At 37.2% G+C, this 17649-nt stretch overlaps 3 protein-coding genes and 1 long non-coding RNA gene across 6 annotated transcripts; 1 reads left to right on the top strand and 3 right to left on the bottom strand.

The window, feature by feature from the left end:
* Nucleotides 1-127: 127 nt before the first annotated feature.
* On the bottom strand, nt 128-2942 carry LOC106418464 (lycopene epsilon cyclase, chloroplastic-like). 2 transcript variants are annotated; one of them, XM_048767064.1, is made up of 11 exons: nt 2450-2942; nt 2119-2296; nt 1905-2040; nt 1708-1818; nt 1531-1633; nt 1295-1438; nt 1107-1214; nt 1001-1022; nt 803-958; nt 588-720; nt 128-499 (listed from the first exon to the last, which is right to left on the bottom strand). In XM_048767064.1, the coding sequence occupies exons 1-11, from the start codon at nt 2753-2755 to the stop codon at nt 334-336; spliced, it is 1563 nt and encodes a 520-aa protein (XP_048623021.1). In that variant the 5' UTR covers nt 2756-2942; the 3' UTR covers nt 128-333.
* An 822-nt stretch (nt 2943-3764) lies between these two features.
* On the bottom strand, nt 3765-5590 carry LOC106418409 (glycylpeptide N-tetradecanoyltransferase 1). The gene is made up of 2 exons (XM_048768799.1): nt 5373-5590; nt 3765-5187 (listed from the first exon to the last, which is right to left on the bottom strand). The coding sequence occupies exon 2, from the start codon at nt 5182-5184 to the stop codon at nt 3910-3912; it is 1275 nt and encodes a 424-aa protein (XP_048624756.1). The 5' UTR covers nt 5185-5187; nt 5373-5590; the 3' UTR covers nt 3765-3909.
* A 4922-nt stretch (nt 5591-10512) lies between these two features.
* On the bottom strand, nt 10513-13971 carry LOC106416395 (casein kinase 1-like protein 12). 2 transcript variants are annotated; one of them, XM_013857270.3, is made up of 13 exons: nt 13590-13971; nt 13472-13512; nt 13189-13258; nt 12947-13095; nt 12765-12860; nt 12592-12662; nt 12450-12511; nt 12307-12370; nt 12141-12225; nt 11948-12074; nt 11727-11876; nt 11546-11637; nt 10513-10887 (listed from the first exon to the last, which is right to left on the bottom strand). In XM_013857270.3, exons 1-13 carry the CDS (start codon nt 13663-13665, stop codon nt 10669-10671), a joined length of 1302 nt encoding a protein of 433 aa, XP_013712724.1. In that variant the 5' UTR covers nt 13666-13971; the 3' UTR covers nt 10513-10668. The 2 variants fall into 2 exon arrangements, with proteins under 2 accessions (XP_013712724.1, XP_013712725.1); XM_013857271.3 differs by having other exon boundaries at nt 11546-11628; nt 13590-13928.
* Nucleotides 13972-14198: 227 nt separating this feature from the next.
* LOC125592996 lies at nt 14199-16998 on the top strand. Its single transcript, XR_007328856.1, has 2 exons — nt 14199-16163; nt 16314-16998. It is a non-coding gene; the product is annotated as an uncharacterized LOC125592996 (long non-coding RNA).
* Nucleotides 16999-17649: the final 651 nt, after the last annotated feature.

Genomic DNA, 17649 nt, shown 5'->3' with positions numbered 1-17649 from the left:
AAATGATTTAAGACGGCGCACACACACCACTTGCAATATTTCACTATGCAATAGTCCCGGTGTTGCCGATTATACTTTTACACAAAAATTGAAGTGAAAGTGTATATAGATTAGCGAGTATTTGCACTAATGTAACAACGAGAATGGATCGCACTTAAATAAAATGGCAATTCTAAAATCCACAAAGACTATCCTTCTCTCAATCTTTTAAGGCACGTACCTTTGTGAATAATAAGATTCTATATACGTTTGTTACAAATTTTCCTAGTAACCCACATGCCATTCGTCGATGGATTATTCATATATATAAAACCCCAAGAGTGGAGGAGAGAATCATACTTTAAGATAGGTTTTAATCATGGTTGCTCCGGTTGGATCAGAGATAAGATGATTGATGAGACCTTTTCTCAAGTTGTTTGGTGCAATGATGAACATGTAGAAAGCAAACAGAACGAGGTCTCCTGATGTTAATGTTGATCCTAGAAACCCTCTCCACATCCTGAGCAAAAGAAAACAAAAACATCACTTTCTTGATTTTTCCATACATTGTTTGTTAACTGAATCAAGAATATCAGTCGATGGCTTACCATTTTGGAAGGCGGAAGAAAGTGTGGAAGAAGCATCTAATGCCTTCGATGTCGAGTTGAACTATGAGCGCAAGACCAAAGAGAAAGAATGCTCTTTGTCGTTTCCTTTCTGGTGGCCATAAAGTATCCCAAGCTGGCACAGAATAACAAGCTCACAAGTTTTTATAAATTGTCTGAAAGATGTGAACTCAGTGGTGGTTTATATAGAGCCTCACCTTGTCTTGAAATATTGGTGTTGATGTGTCTGGTGAAGGAAGTAGTGGTCTCATGTTTTAGTATATTAGCGATGACTGATGCGTATTTTGGAGCTTCAGACAAAGATCTCACAACTGAATAGCCTGTTGCAGGATGTACCATGCTAGCTGCAGCACCAAAGGCGAGATTCTTTTGTTCCGTGTTCGGCAAGGAACCACCTACTGGGATATAAGACCATTCCTGTTTTTTATGCACCAACCAAAGAAGTTTATATTGTTTGCTCAACAAGTGAAGCTCTACTTCTTTTTGTTTATATAGATTTACCTCTTCATAAGTCTTTAGTATTCGGATTCCGAGTGTCTCTAATCTCAACATGAGCTTCTTTTTTAGCAGATCAAAGGGCATGACATCTTTTGAAGCAAGACATGTCTCCTGCAAAGAAACTCCAGCCAATAATAAGCAATAGACTTTTAGTGCTAAAAATGATTAAAACAGAAGAAGAGAGAAGGAACCTCAAAGAAGACTCTTGTCTTTGTCATAGGCATGGCGTAGAGAAACGTTGGATATTCAGCTTCTAAGCTCCGGATTTTCTCTTTTGTATAATCTCTGTAATCCATGAACACCATCTGCTCTGGATCATATGGACTCTTTTCCACCTACAAAGAGTTTTCAAACAGAGATTAATACAAATTCCTTACAGGAATATGTGTATTAATTACTCTGGAATATCATAATTTGATTACTATACCTCAACCTCCAAGCCGTAAGCAGTTTGGACACAGACTCTAGGTCCTCCAACTTCGTATTGCAAGAGCTTCCCAGAAGCTGCTCCAGAAGCAACAGTGGCAAGCCTGCATTTGTCTAGAATGTCGGAACCATTGACACTGTACCCAAGCACGTTTTTGTTGGACTTAAGAAAGAGTACCTGCACGGAACAAGGGTGTTCTGTTCACAGGAAACAAGCCTAAGGCCATCAGGAGCTTCTGTTATGCTCTCAACTTTGGAGCTAAGATACGAGACACCTGACTCCACACACCTATCAGAAAATCAATTGTCAGGAGATGAACAATAATAACTCTAGTGAAATGTCTCTCTGAAGAGTGGGAGCATTTTTTTAATTACCTCCTCAAGAGCTCCTCGTGAAGTAAACGTCGACTAACTCTTCCATAAGCACGACCAATGGTAATAGGATTGTCATCGTCCAGATACACAAGGGTATCTCTCCAAACATGCTCAATACATTTTTGCAAGCCAAGATCTGCAAAGAGTAAAACAATAAACACAAAATAGATTTATTATAATATGACCATGGAGATAGTAACTGCTAGATCATTACCGTTGAACTCATCTTCCCAAACACCGTAGTTGTTAGTGAAAGGAAGGTCAGGACCAATCAGTCCAACTTTAAGTCCTAACTTAGCTGATTCAGCCGCCAAGGCTAAACCAGCAGGACCACACCCAATAACCACTAGGTCCAAAGCACCACCACCTTCACCAGTTGATATAGGAGGTAACTGTTATATTAAAAAAAAAAACACACACACACACAATCAATAAGACAAAGGCTTCAAAACTCAGACGTGAACTGTCTGAAGCAAATGTAAGATCAAAGGAGATAGATAGTTCGTTATCTTCACAAACAAGTCAACGGCAAAACGTTGACTTACCTTATCAACAAGCTTAGACTGTTCATGTTCATCCATGTCTTTGTTCTGCTGCATTTGAACGTATAGAATCTCCGAACCACCAGCCTTCACGAAGTCTTCCTCGTCGGCGAAGTCCTCTCTCACCGCCACGCAACTCTCTATACCGGAACCTGCTCCGCCGCCGCTAGCTTTGACTCTACACAAACCGCACCGGAGATTACTAAAGCTGTATCTATTATCCACGGGATAGTTTTTACGCGAAGAACTCCAGGACGGAAAAGCTGTGACCGCCGTTGCAGCGAGATTGCGAGCACCAACACACTCCATAGTAGTATAATTCTACTCAGAAGAAAAACCGTAATATAAATAAATAAAAATCTTCTGCGCGGAGACGAAAACCTCTCAGACCATTGTTCCTTGCTTTTTTCTTTGGTAAATATTTTCTTTTTTTTGTTTTGTAATCAATAAATGTTTCACGATGATGACTGAGGAAGAGAGCGTTGAAGACGAGAGGACGACAAGGAAGGAGGATAGAATTAGAACCGCTGCTTATGACCTGACTCTTTTCTCCACGTGTAATCCTTTGATTGGTGTTAAGTAATGAAGAGTAGAACGTTCTTCGTTTACCAAAGACACGTTTAAGTTTTTGATTGGCTATCACAATTCAAAGTACAACAACGTCGTGTATGGTTTTGCCTCCGTTACTTATGGGCTGTACGAACGGGCCTTGTGTTTGAAAGCATGAATCGAGTTAAATCTCACTTCTCTTCTCTGTATGTTTTTAAATGTTTTTTTGAGCTTTTAGTTCAAATGTTACAGATATTCGAGCTGTAATCCATCCATTCAATATTAATATCTTCACTAAGACATGTGAGACTCTTACAAGCCACGATAGTCATGAAAAATAAACAAAAAGAAGAAACATAATTTTCACTACAACAACGTACTTGAAGATGTGATTCAGTTACAAGCCACGACAGTCATGACAAACAAAGAAGAAACATAGAGTTCACATCAACAACATATCTACTCAAAGACAATCCCAAACAAAGATGACATAAAATGTTCATTGTCTCGGAGATTACTTACGCTTAATGTGAGTTTCTTAAGAATTGTTGACTTCTCTAAAATGTAACTCACCAGTTTCAGTTCACATCCACTGCCACGAGCATTAAAATCTTAACATAGTCTACAATTATCTAGTCACTGTCCAGTGATAATCACGAGATATAGAGGTGTATCTACGTTGACTTTACTGTCAGTGCCAAGTCTCTTTTTTTTATCTGTCACACAAGTGAAATGCACACAGCTACTACACAAGTAACACTAATCAGACTTCTGGAAAACTCCAATTCGCATTGCCAAAAGAATTCAACCGCAGTTTCAGTAATCCCATGAGATAAATAGTTCAGACAAAAGAAGAACAAAAACGAAAAACCAAACTTAAGTTTAATAACACCAAACGCAAGTTATCGAGGAGCTTATAAGAGAACAAGCCCAAGTTCCGAGGGCTTCAACGCGCTTTTCAAACGGTAATTATAGAGATAGTAGTGAAGCTGACCATCTCCCGGACCAAACTTCAACTCTTTCAAGAAGCTCTCGTTGTGCATCACATCCAGCGCGTTGAACACGTCAAACCCCTTCTGCTTAGAGACGATCAGCGCATCATTCATCAGCTGGAGAAACGATGTCTGAGTGGCAACATTGTAGTAGGAATAAGCAGCTTTCAGCGTCGTGTAGTTCGGGTTACCGAGGATGGTCGACGGGAGGGTGTAGAAGCTGCAGAAATCAGTAACATCATGAGTCTCGGGGCTTTCAACCAAGTAACTGTCCACAACATCTTCCCTCGGGAGTAACCAATGCTCAACATCGTTCTCATCAAAGTCAGTCGCCACTCCAAACTGGCTAAGGTAGTTCCTCAGCAACCGCGTGACAGCAGGGACATCAAGCAGTTCCATTTTCCTGAACCCAGGAGTGACGGGCGCCTCAGGTAACTTGTAGAGTTTAATGGTTCTGCTCATCGTCATCCTCGCACCAAGCCTCGAAAACCCAACGTCGATCAGCTTCTTCGGGTTGAGCGACCTGTGCCAGTACTGACACGTGGTGATCGGCGTAGGAAGCACAACACCTGCAGTATAAGCAGCCTGCCAGATATTCTCCAAGTGCACCCTTCTCGTCACCTCCTTGATCATAACAGGCGCAAGCCTCTTGGACCTAAGCTTCTTGTGAACGCACAAGAAATTGATCTCAGCCATCTTAACAACCTCGTCACGCACCCTGATCCTCGCGGGGACGCCGCTAATGAAAGCCACAAGCTTCTTGTTAGTCTTGGCACGTACTCCAATATGCCAGCTCTGGTAATAGCCAGGGGGACGCAAGGCCCACCTGAGAAACTCCTTGGAGTAGTTGAACCTGAACATGTTCTCGTCGTCTTCGACGTAGTTGTTCCTGAGGAGGTTGTAGACCTCGGAGCAGATGTCGTCAGAGGCCATGTCGCAGGTGGTCCATTCGTAGACGGAAGGGAGGTTGTAGGGCTCTTGCTTGACCTCGGATAAGGGTGTAGCGGGCTCGATTGGGCCTTCCGGTAGGCTTGTGTCGCCGATGTCTTTGAACTGGCCCACGGGCTGAGTCTCCCAGAACTTGTGGGTTTTTGAGTCTGACATTGACTCTTGGAAGCGTCGGACTATGGTTTCGAGTGAGGTGGAGGAGGATTCGACGATTTGGTTCTCTTCGGGTGGTGGATTGATGTCTGCCATTTCCTACAGTTAACAGAGTAACTTCAACGGCTAAGTTCCACGGAATCACTAATGCATTTCTATAAAACTGTTTCAATTTGTTATATCCATAAGTCTAACAAGCGAATCGCGCGCTCAAAACAATGAATCTAGGGAGATCGAGCGCAGATCTTACGGTATTACGATCAAAGGGAAGAAAGAAGACTTACTGATTTTTCTCGAAGCGGAAGAACCTTCGTAGATTCTCACCGATTACAGATCCTCCGAGTATGAGCTATCAGATCTCTGGGATGATTTCTCGGATCAGGAGGAGTCTAGGAGATTCGGGTTCGAGGACGGAGTAAGCTCTTGTGAGAGGAGGAAAGAATAAAGGAAGGACGAAGGCGTGAGGTTATGGCCAATGGGGGCCGGATAGAATCTTTTAATTCTAAGCTTATTGCATTTTGCACCCTATATATTCGTTTTTTTTTATTTTGATTTACCCACCTTCTTTATCAATGGTCTTGTTATTTGTCTTCAATTAATACAATCACTAAAAGTCTCATCTCTTACACACATGAACAGTTAAAAGGCATTAAAACTTCAGATTAATTAAAAATGGAAAAATTGACTTTTAATTCCTGAATATTCGAAAATAAGCCAAAAAAACCATGAACTCCGAAACGCGCCATTTAAAACATGAATTCTTAGTCAAACACGAATAAATCGTGAACTTTCTTTGACCAAGCCTTTTTAATAGCAATACTAATCTCCCGTTAAGTTTCGTTCAACAGACGTTTAGTCAATAAACGACGTCGTTTTGCCGAAAAGAAAAACCCCTAATCTAAACCCGAAAATCCCCAATTCACCTGTCTCAAATCCCTAGTTTCTCACCCTTCATCTTTTTCTCTGAAACATTGACCAAGGATCCGAAGAGGAGAGAAAATTTTCATTTTCGACGATGCGGTTGCATATTAGAGGAAGGGTCGAGTAGAGTCGAAGGTGAGAGATCCGAAAATGTCAGAGACGAAAATATCAGAGATGAGGCTATTGAAGCCGTCAGAGAGAAAGAGGTTCCAGCTGAAGTGACTGTAGTTGATACTATCGACAATGGAGGAAATAATGGAGGAAACAATGGAGGAAATGGAGAAGATGATTGTGAGCCTATTGTCGATGATGATGAAGATCAGTTAGAAGAGGAAGACGAGGCCAATGAATCAGAGTTGATGAAGAAGATTGTGCAGATTTAGGAGTTCACTTTGGAGATGTTGCTAGAGAACCAGAGGAAGCAAGTGATGCAGACAGCGGCGACGACATTTGGGACGAAGATATCATTCCCGATCCGTTATCATCTGATGACGACGAAGAAGCTGTGATTCGTAAGGAGACGCGTGCCAACACAGTCGACAGTGAAGAGTTCTTATACCTGGGAAAGACGTTCAACTGTGCTACTGATTTCTAGGTCGCATTGCTAAGGTACTCTCTACGGACTAGGTATGATATTAAGCTGTACAAGTCTTCAGCAAAACAGCTTGGTGCAAAATGTTCAGACAAAGAGACAAAGTTTCCATGGAGAGTGTATTGTTCTTATGAGAGGATGAAGCACAAAATGCAGATTAAAGTCTACATCAATGAGCATATATGTTTGAGATCAGGCTATTCAAAGATGCTAAAGAGGTCTTCAATTGCTTCAATCTTTGAAGAGAGATTAAGGATTAACCCGAAGTTCACCAAGAAAGAGATGGCTGATGAGATAAAGGGAAAGTTCAATTTGATTGTCACCGAAGAACAGTGTGCAAAAGCAAAGTCAAAGCTGTACCGGGAAAGAAAAGCTAGCCATGAAACACACTTCTCTCGCATATGGGATTATCAGGCATAGGTTGTGAGAACAAAGCATATTCTACGGTGGTGATTGAGACTTTTCCAGGAGCAACCCCAACAAGCAAGCAAAGGTTCGATCGCATGTATATTTGTTTTACAGCGCAAAGAGAAATTTGGATAGAGAGTTGTAGGGCTATCATTGGGTTAGATGGTGCCTTTTTGAAGTGAGATATCAAAGGTCATCTATTAGCTGCTGTGGGAAGAGATGGAGACAATAGAATTGTTCCAATCGCATGGGATGTGGTCGAGATTGAGAATAATATCAATTGAAAATGGTTTGTGAAGCTTCTCAAAGCTGATTTGGGACTGGAAAATGGTGGGAGGATCACCATAATCTCGGACAAGCAAAAGGTATGAACTAATTGAGTGATTTCTATATTGTTTGATCTTCAATAAACTAACAAAGATTGTGTATTTGTTTCTACAGGGACTGGTGAATGCTGTCAAAGAAGAGCTTTCAGAGGCTGAACACCGAATGTGTGCAAGACACATTTTGGTGAACTGGAAGAGAGACAGCAAAGATCCTCGACTAGAGATTCTGTTTTGGAAAATAGCACGTAGCTACACCGAAGGAGATTACAAAGAGAATCTGAAAGAGCTTCGGCTTTATAGTCCAGGTGCGCATGAGTCTCTACTTAGGACAAACCCTGTAGCATGGTCTAGGGCTTACTTTAGATTAGGCTCATGTTTTAATGACAACTTCAACAACCTTAGTGAATCTTTCAATAAGACCATTAAAGAAGCTAGAAAGAAACCTTTGCTTGAGTTGTTAGAAGATATAAGGAGACAGTGCATGGTCCGTAATGCCAAAAGAGCTATTGTAGCTTCACGGTTGAGGACAAGATTCACTAAGAGAGCGCATAAGGAAATAGAAGCTACTAAAGAGAAGTCTAAGGATTGCAAAAGGTATATTGCTTGTGGAGACTATAATGAGATAGATGATGGTGGTACTACGTATTCTGTGGATATGGGGGCTAGAACTTGCGGTTATATAAAGTGGCAATTGACAGGCATACTGTGTATCCATGCCTCATGTGTTATCATGGAGAAGAGATTGACATTCGGTGACTTTGTTTCAAACTACTACGTTGCTAACATGTGGGGTTTAACATACTCTTGTGGTATTAGACCTGTACAAGGCATGAAGTTGTGGCCTCAGCTGAATAGATTACCGGTCTTACCACCACCCCCATAGAATAGGGAACTGTGGTCGACCAAGCAACTATGAGAGAAAGAAAGGTCAAAATGAAGTTTCTTCATCAACAAAATTATCTCCAGAAAGGCGTGTGATGACATGTTCTAATTGTTTTGAAGAAGGCCACAACAAAGGTACATGCTCAAATGCAACTGTGGAGCCACCACCTAAAAGGCCAAGAGGACGCCCAAGACTTTATCCTCAGGTACATTTACATATCAAGCTATGACTTTACATAAAAAAAGCGAAGACTTAATTGTTCTTTTGTTTAGGTGGAACTATCACCATCACAAGGGATGTCTCAAGACCAATCACAAGAGATGCCTCAAGGATGACAAGTATGATGAGCTGTTTGTGATCAAGGAAGTCCCATTCTGTTTTATGTGTTATGTTTCAAATGTTGCTTTTGAACGCTTGGATGCTTTGTCCTTCTCTTTGTGTTATTGTGTTTTGGATTATGTGTGTTATGATAATGACTCTTGGATGTTTTGTATTTTTTTTTGTGTTATGGTGTTTTGGATGCTTTGTGTTATGGTAATGGCTCTTGATCATTTGTCTTTGTATTATCTAATTTGTTACAGGTCTTTCCGAAGGTCTCTAGACAAGTAAAGTTCAAGTTTCAAGCATAGTCTCTTACATTCTTTTGCTTCTTAAACATGTCTGACTGTAACTTCACTCGAATACATAACAACACAAACCGAAACTCATAGTCTCTTACATTCTTTTGCTTCTTAAACATAACAACACAAACTCAATCACTTTCCAAAAGCCATAATATCATACATACCATTCAAAGACAAAGTCATTTAACATTCATGTTTTCAAAAGAGAATAGATAAGCATAATACAACACAAACCATAACATACTTCATAAGACACATTAATAGAGCACATATGCACCAAATGCTACACTAATGACACAAGCATACACCACAAGATATTTGATAACAACTTTTTTCTTCTGGATTTCGATTTTGTTGTTCATAACAACTTCCATCAAGTCTTTAATCTCGGACTTCATTTTAGCAATCTCAGTCTCATGGACTTCAACTTTAGGCAATGCATCTTCAAGCTCTTCAAGCATCACTTCTTCCACTCATTTGAACAAGTGATCCTTAAAATGATGAAAATCAAGGTCACATTACACATAATGCTATCAATACAAACAAAATTCGCTTACCTCTCCTCTGGTTTCACAACGAAAGAAAGGACGTTTGGGATTGTCTTGGGTGCTTGATGTGAACTTCGTAATCCTTCCTCCACAGCCACAGTTCAAAGGAAATCCGCGGTTCATCTTGCTAGAGAAAGAGAGAGATGATGAAAGAGATGAGTTAGAGAGATGTTAGAGAAAGAGATGAAAGGTGAGAAACTAGGGATTTGAGAGAGGTGAATTGAGGATTTTCGGGTTTAGATTAGGGTTTTTTCTTTTCGACAAAACGACGTCGTTTATTGGCTAAACGTATGTTAAACAAAAATTAACGGGAGATTAGTATTGCTATTAAAAAGGCTTGGTCAAAGAAAGTTCACGATTTATTCGTGTTTGACTAGAAGTTCATGTTTTAAATGGCGTGTTTCAGAGTTCAGGGTTTTTCTTGTTTATTTTTGAAAGTTCAAAAATTAAAAGTCAATTTTTCCAATTAAAAATTGATTAGATGTTTATCCCAGTTGATAAGTTATACATAGATTTAATACATAGTCAACTTTAGCATATATTGCAATTGTTATTCAAGTATCTTTATAACAGAAACAAGAGAATTTTTTTTCTTTTTGAGAAGGCTTGAACAAGAGAAATTTTCTGGATAACTTTTTAATTTATTTTCACTAAAATATCTTCGGATAGTAAATTAACTAAAAAAATTCTTTTATTAAAGGATGAAAATACATTTATACATTAGGGTTAACTAATATAGAATTAAAGTTTAGAGTTAAAGGGGTTTAGAGTTTTGAAGATAGAGTTTCAAATTTTAAAAAATAAAAAATAAATATTAAAAAATTCAAAATAAAAATAACTATTTTGATTTTTTTTTTGAAAACTATTTTACGACAAAAACTTAAAAATGATTATCAGAGAGAATTGTCCAACAAACAATATAAATATAGAGAATATAAGTTGCTTGATTAATTAGTTCTCGAAGTTAATGGTCTTTTACTCTTTTTGATGGAAATTTCAGCTAGACAAAAACAAATAATATATGCTGAAAGTACATTTTCAAATCGCTAAAAGCTATAACTCGAATATACGATGGTTTCAAATCTCCTTCGTAGTAAAACAAAACAAATCCCAACAAAATGAATTTAGAAAAGATCAAAATCAAAATTATAAAGAAACAAAAAAATGTAACAAATTTTCTAGTTTCTCCAATATAGAGCCGAAAACTACATATAAATAATAACTTCTGAGTTCTGAACAAATAAACACGACATGTTTTTCTCTAACAGATGGATCATCATCAATGGTGGTGAAACCTTTCGCTGGAGACTTGAAGAGTCTCGATGCCTTTGATGGCAGAATCGTAATGTTTTCTGGTGGAAGAAGACCTCTTCCCTTCCGACGTTGTAACCACCGGTGTGTTTCTTAATCCGCTGCCCGTACGGGACCTCTGTAGCTCCTCCGATGTTAATCTCCTTGATGATCCTGCTGATTGCGCGAACACCGACGAGCTATGCATCTATTAATATATAATGAAAAATTAAATTATTTACTGGTCTTCAAAAGTAAGGAGTCCCTATTTATTTTCACACAAGAATATGATAATTTACAAAAAACAAAATCTCATCCAAAAAATAAAAATAATACATCAAATATGAAAAAGAACAAATCAGTTTTATACAAATTTTTGAAGTCCCCACTTACAGAAACGTCATTTACACCAACCCTAAAAATGAGATCTTATAAGGTAGTTTGTGGTTTGGTGCTAAAGAAAAAAAAGTAGTTTGTGGTTTATTAATTTTTTATTGATTTTCTCATTTGAAAACAGGTAATCGATTTGGTTAATTAGCTGAAATAAACCAATTCAGATGAATACTAAACCGGAATTTGATTTGGAATGCTGACAAATTTTGAAGTTTTTAAAATATGCTACATTAAGTAGATTTTTTTTTTTGTTAAAAAGAAATCAACATTTTCTAGACCCTAAAATGTCAATTTTCCAATAAAAATGTTTTTTTTTTTCAAAAATTAAGCCATATTATGTGGTTCTCTCAGTAACTTGACATTCCAAATGTTAAGAAAATGTTTTACAACTTGGATCAGTGAAGAGCTATTAGACTGCTAAAACTCTTAAGCTTTAGGGATCTAGAGAAAAAAAAGAGCAATTGTTTTCATACCATTGGGGCTCTCAAGTTGCCAGAGTTGTCAAGAGCACCAGACGTTCTCCTTCTTGATGAATCCATCGGTGGCCTTCCTCCTTCTTCCTCCCCTTCGAGTAAACGACAGAAACAATCAAACAAAAGCTTTACAACTTTCCAAGTTTTATAAGGCTTCAAACACTCAAACTGAAGTTCACACCTGCGTATCTATCCATGGTGGTCAATCCTGGAGGCAAAGCCGCACTTGTTCCAGCTGCAGGAGTTCCGAGGCCACGGGTTGGAGGAGCTGTCAGTTGTGACTGTTGGTACTTCAGTATGGTCCAGTCAAAGACATAATCGAACTGAAACCCTGCGGTAAAGAAAGTATGTAAGAAAGTGTGGATTTGGGAAGAAGAGGGAAAGAAAGAGAGCTTCAAAAACCTTCACGGATAAAGAGATCTCTGAATATTCTTTTGAGATAACCGTAATCCGGTTTGTCATCAAACCGAAGCGAGCGGCAGTAATGGAAGTAAGAAGCAAACTCTGATGGGTAGCCACGGCATAAAGACTGGAGAAAGATGAGCAAACTGTTGATAAAAAGTTTGAAATAAAAGGAATGTGAATGAAGTTTTACCTCAATGGAAGTAGAGACTTTCTTTTCGCTGATTCTCTCGTACTTTTGTTTCTTGGTTCCAGCTTTAAGTCCTTGCCATGGAAGACTAAACAGCAAATACATTCTATTAAGGAATGTGAAGAACAATGTGTAACAAGGAGGCATGTAGGTGGGGAATTAGACACACCTTCCTTTAAGGAAATACATGAGAATGTAACCAAGAGATTCGAGATCATCCCTTCGGCTTTGTTCTGTATGATAGGAAACAAAAAGGTAAATATAAGGAACATGAAGTATATATCTACAGCAGGTTGTTTTTGTGAAGCTTACCAATTCCCAAGTGAGTATTCATACTAGCATATCTTGCAGTTCCAGTGAGATTCTTATTTTCTCTAAAAGTTAGAAAACGGAAGCAGAGGTTAGAGAATTGTGCAGTAGGAAGAAGAAAGATTACAATCCAATCATATGTCACCTGTAAGGAATGTGCTGATGAGTAGTGTTATCCCTGTACTTCTTAGCAAGACCAAAGTCGATGATGTATACCTTTAGACATAAAGTTGAAATAAAGAGTCACTTCCCGAGATAATAACATTCAAAAAGTGAAATGAGAACAAAATCAAAGCATATATGTATGTGAAAGGAAACCTGGTTTGCGCGTCTTCCTAGCCCCATGAGGAAATTGTCTGGCTTGAGATCTCGGTGAAGGAAAGATTTAGAGTGGAAATACTCAACACGGTTTATCTGAATATAAGAGAATCAATCACTAAACAAGTCTCTAAAGGAATAAAGAGGAGAGAGAGAGAGAGAGAGAGAGAGAGAGATGGTACCATTTGATCAGCAAGCATGAGAACGGACTTGAGAGAAAGTTTCCTGCTACAGAAATTGAACAAGTCTTCAAGACTAGGGCCAAGTAAATCCATGACCAGCACATTGTAGTCACTTTCAACACCAAACCACTTGATATTTGGAACACCAGCTGCCATAATTAAAGAAGGTTCATCAGTAACTAACGACATGTGTATGAGAGAATAAAAAACAGAGATGGTTTTATCAGAGACGAAATGTTTACTTCCTCCCTGTAGAAGTTTGTATAACTTGGATTCGTAGAGCAGCTGTGGATGTTTTGTCTTTGCATTTTCCTGCAAGAAAATTACAAAGACAAGAACAAGATTAGACTTATAGTAGTACCACACTATCTTCAAAGTTGATTTAATTCAAGTAACTTGGTAAATGTTTTTAAAGCTCTAGCCAATGTACTTTATATAGTAAACAAGAGAGACATTGTCTCTATCTTCAGTTTAAACATTCACATGATGCCTAACAACACACACACACCAAAAACAAGAACTCACAAGCTTGATGGCGACTTCTTCGTTGGTTTGAATATGAGTACCTAAAAGAAACACCACCAATAATGTTAGCAAGGAGGTTCGAGAAAATCTCAAATGAGGGTAAAAAAAAAGGACGAACCGAGATGGATCTCTCCAAAAGAACCGCTTCCAATTTTCCTTCCCAGCCGAAACTTTTTTCCCACAAGATGCTCCATCGATGCCTCCTAAGCCCTAACTAGGATGATAATCTCAACTTTACCCTCTCTCTCTCTTTTCCAAGAAAGAAACTTTTAACACACCAGAATCAGCGCAAATCCGAATGAAATAAGGAAAGATCCCATTTTTCTGGGAAACTAGGGCTGAGAACAGAGAAACCCAGTTGTCATATATCTTCCTTCTCGCGATCTGGGAACAAAAGGAATGTCTCTCTCTCTTTCTTCACGCGAGGAGGAAAGGAAGCTTTCTTGATTGTTTTTGTTTCTCAAAGTTTGGGTCTTTTCCTTTTCTTTCCTTATTCTCAGCTCCCACGGTTCCAAATATCCCGGTTCTATTTAACCGGAAATCCGGTTAACAATGCTACATTTAATCATTTCCTTTTTCAAACAATACGTTTCGCTAACACCCCTCCTCTTATACTTCAATGAAAGGAGTAGATATAGGAGGATATTACCAATTTAAATTCTGAATTTCCAAATCGGTTCTTTCATTTTTGTTTCGGTTTACTTTGGGCAGCTGCTGAACGTACACATCACGCGTGTTTAAAACTAATTAAATATATTTTTTAATTAATTTGGACTGTCTACGAGAGAGAAATGGGTTACCAAGCGTGAGAGCTACGCGTGCCGTTGGTGACCGGTAAAAAGTCGTTTCTCACATGACCTCACTTCCTAGGTAATACAGTCAATGCTCGACAGACACCAAACGTAATCGGCACGTGATTCGTCTCTTCTCTCCGTATATCGACTTTACTGGTCTAAATTCTAATCATACGTTGTACGAGGAAGATATCTATATAATTGTACTCAGTGGTCGAAAATAAATAATTGTTCTCGAGTAGCAAAATAATCAAACCCTTAATAACCGTATAACTGTTACTTTACACGAGAAAATCGTTGATAAAAAGAATCTTGGAAAAATTGCCAAAACGGAACATAAAAACAACATAGTTGTCCCTATAGTATAAAACCATATTTGTCCATTTATTCTCCCTTTTATCCTTTCCATTTCTGAAATTTAATGAAATAAATAGTTTTATGAATCCAAAAAAATATTAAAAATATAAACAATTAATAAAACACCTATATACACAAACACATTTTTTTTTTTGGTTAAAAAACTTGATAAATAAAATTTTAAAATTACGTTCCACTAAAAGTAGAATTCGTCTTCTACGGAAAATGGGTTAGTAGAAAACGAATTCCAGAATAAACAAGTCCATCTACTTTTCTTAGAAGAAACAATCTAAAAATTATTAAAATTCTAAATATGGGGAATGCGAATTCTACTAATTGTAAAGATCGCTACTTTTCTTTTGAATGCAGTTTCTACTTTTATGAAGTATTCTAAAATTTCGGGTATGCGAAATCTAAACTTAACACGAACGTCTACAAAAAGCAGAAATTGTATTCAGAATTTTTGTCATGGTTCTAAATAATGTAGAAAATGTCTTCTACGGATAAAAACCAGTTTTTTTCGAAAATTAAGGAATTTTCGGTTAAGAAAATATTCTAAAGATATTCTATTTTCCTAAAACGTGTCCTGGTCGATTTTCTTTGTCAAAATATAAAAAAAAACGATTTTGGCTTTTCTTTTTCATCAATCTATGATTTTTCCATAGTTTGTCTTGTAATTTTCACAAGCTCTTGTTCTATAATGCCTATCTATACAATATGTGGTGTTTGAGAATTTAGTGCAAGCACGGGATGTGTATTTTCGGCTGATGATAAAGGGGATAGGCTACTGTTATTGGAATCAAGTTCTACCTTAGAGGATTTAAAAAGAACAGTTTTGGAGGATTTTAGAAACCAAATGCAATTGGGTTAGGGGGTATTTTTATATGTGTCGTGTGTTCTTTTAAAAAAAAATATATATTTTTACATTTTTTTCCTTCCTAAAACATTATGGAATTACCTTATTTTTTTTTTATCTTTTTCCATTAAAATTTTTAAAAATGGTTTTAATTTATGTTTAATTTGATTAAGGAAAAGTTAGTTTTGGGATTATGAAAAATATTATACTATAGGGACAACTTAGTGATGGTTTTATACCATAGGGACAACTATGTTGTTTTTTTGTTCTGTTTTGGCAATTTTTCCAAGAATCTTTGGGTTTTTCATTCCGCATTCTATATTTTATGACTATATATGATTAACATATTCTATGTGATTACATTAAAAGGCATTTGAACAAAAAATTACGAAAACGAAGCGGATGTTACAAGGTAATAAAAGGTTATTACAACCTAAAAAGAGTTATGTAAAATGGAGACAAGTTGTACCCCGTTAATGAACCACCCAAAGATCAGAGGTGACGAGAATCTCTATATTATAATAGAAAAGTTTTTTCTCTCTCCTAAGTTCACATCATCACTTCCTTTATTTACGGATCCACAAATCTTAATAATTTATTCTCATCGGCAAACACGAAATGATAAAATTCTTGATTATTTGTTGGATCTTTTAATTAATCGTTGTTTAGACTATGAATCGATTAGGTAAGATTTAATCTCCCCTACGACGCTACACCGTCACCATATGAAACATTGCACTCACTTTCTTTTCCATTTAACTCTTTATCTTCCCAGTCTCCCCGTCTCCTTTTCTTTACTATCAACAACTGAAGCGTTTACTATCCCTATAAATAGGTGAGGATTGAGCCTCGAATCCAACATCTCATACTCGCTATCTGAGTTTCCCTTCCGAAGAATCCTAAACCTCTCAATTGAAACTTGATGCTTCATATGCAATTTCCGAACAGCCTGCTGCTCACCACGCAACCATTGATGATCTCGCCTTCTCTCAGTTGATTGTTGGCCCACATCAAATAGCAACGCCTTGTGAGTGAATTCATTGTTAGAGATCTTCGGTAATCTTCATACCCTTTTAACACACCTCCCAATCCGTAAATCCCTCCAGATTCATCATCCACCACAACAGCAGCAGATGAGGTAGCAGAGGAGATCCGGCGGCTGAACAATGTCCCGTTGCTCGCGACCCCTCCGGAATTGCAAACCTAAAAGTTGTTGGAGATGGAGAAGATAAGTGTAGCTAACCTCTTGCTTCGTAACGCCATAGCTCTTTAGGATTGTTGTTCCGTACTCTTCTCGACTTCTCGGGAATATGAATTAATGCGATTGCAAGAAAGAGATGCGTCTGCGGAAATCTTTAACGAATTTGCCCTATGAAGAGGTGTGATATTACAATTCGTGCATTTTATTTGCTATTTCGTTATTAATATTTTTGGGTTTAAGTTGTATAATACTTCAATCATGCCTATTTGATTTTTGGGTTTAAGTTATATAATACTTCAATCATGCAGTTTGGTTCACAGAGTCAGATTGAGTCTGTAAAGTTGATGATAAAAAAAAATATGTATAATTATTTTAATAATTTAAATTTAAATTATAAAATAAATATATTAGTTATTTTCAATACTTTTGTGTATTTTCGGATAAAATGATAGTTTGGATAGAAATACTCAAACAAAATCATATCTAATGAATATTTTTGCTTACTTTTTGGTATATTTGGATACATGATAGACCATATATTTTATCCACTTTTAGCCATGTTTACAAGTATTTTAATATATACTAGATCTTGACCCGCACAACTGTGCAGGTGATTATTTTTATTTGTACACACATAATTATTTGCTTTACGTGACTAATTGTAATATTTACAATTATATTGTTTGATATAATATTTTAAAATACAACGATTTTATAGTACACATACAATAAACTCTTTTTTTTTAATTTTCAGTGATCGCATATTTTATATTATGTGATACAAAATTCTGAATTGAAATATATTATTGGTAAAGGATCCAAATTTTAATTGAAAAGTATTATATTAAATTAATATCACAAATTTAATACAAAATTCTACATGATTTTAGTTACAATTACAAAATTAATTAGATATTTAAAAAGTTTTTTTATTGAAAATGAAATATACATTAAATTTTTAAATAAACAC

The sequence above is a fragment of the Brassica napus genome, chromosome C9, assembly GCF_020379485.1.
Source record: "Brassica napus cultivar Da-Ae chromosome C9, Da-Ae, whole genome shotgun sequence".
Lineage (NCBI taxonomy): Eukaryota > Viridiplantae > Streptophyta > Magnoliopsida > Brassicales > Brassicaceae > Brassica > Brassica napus.
Note: the sequence above shows the minus strand (reverse complement) of the source record. Positions and strands in the feature narration are given on the sequence as shown.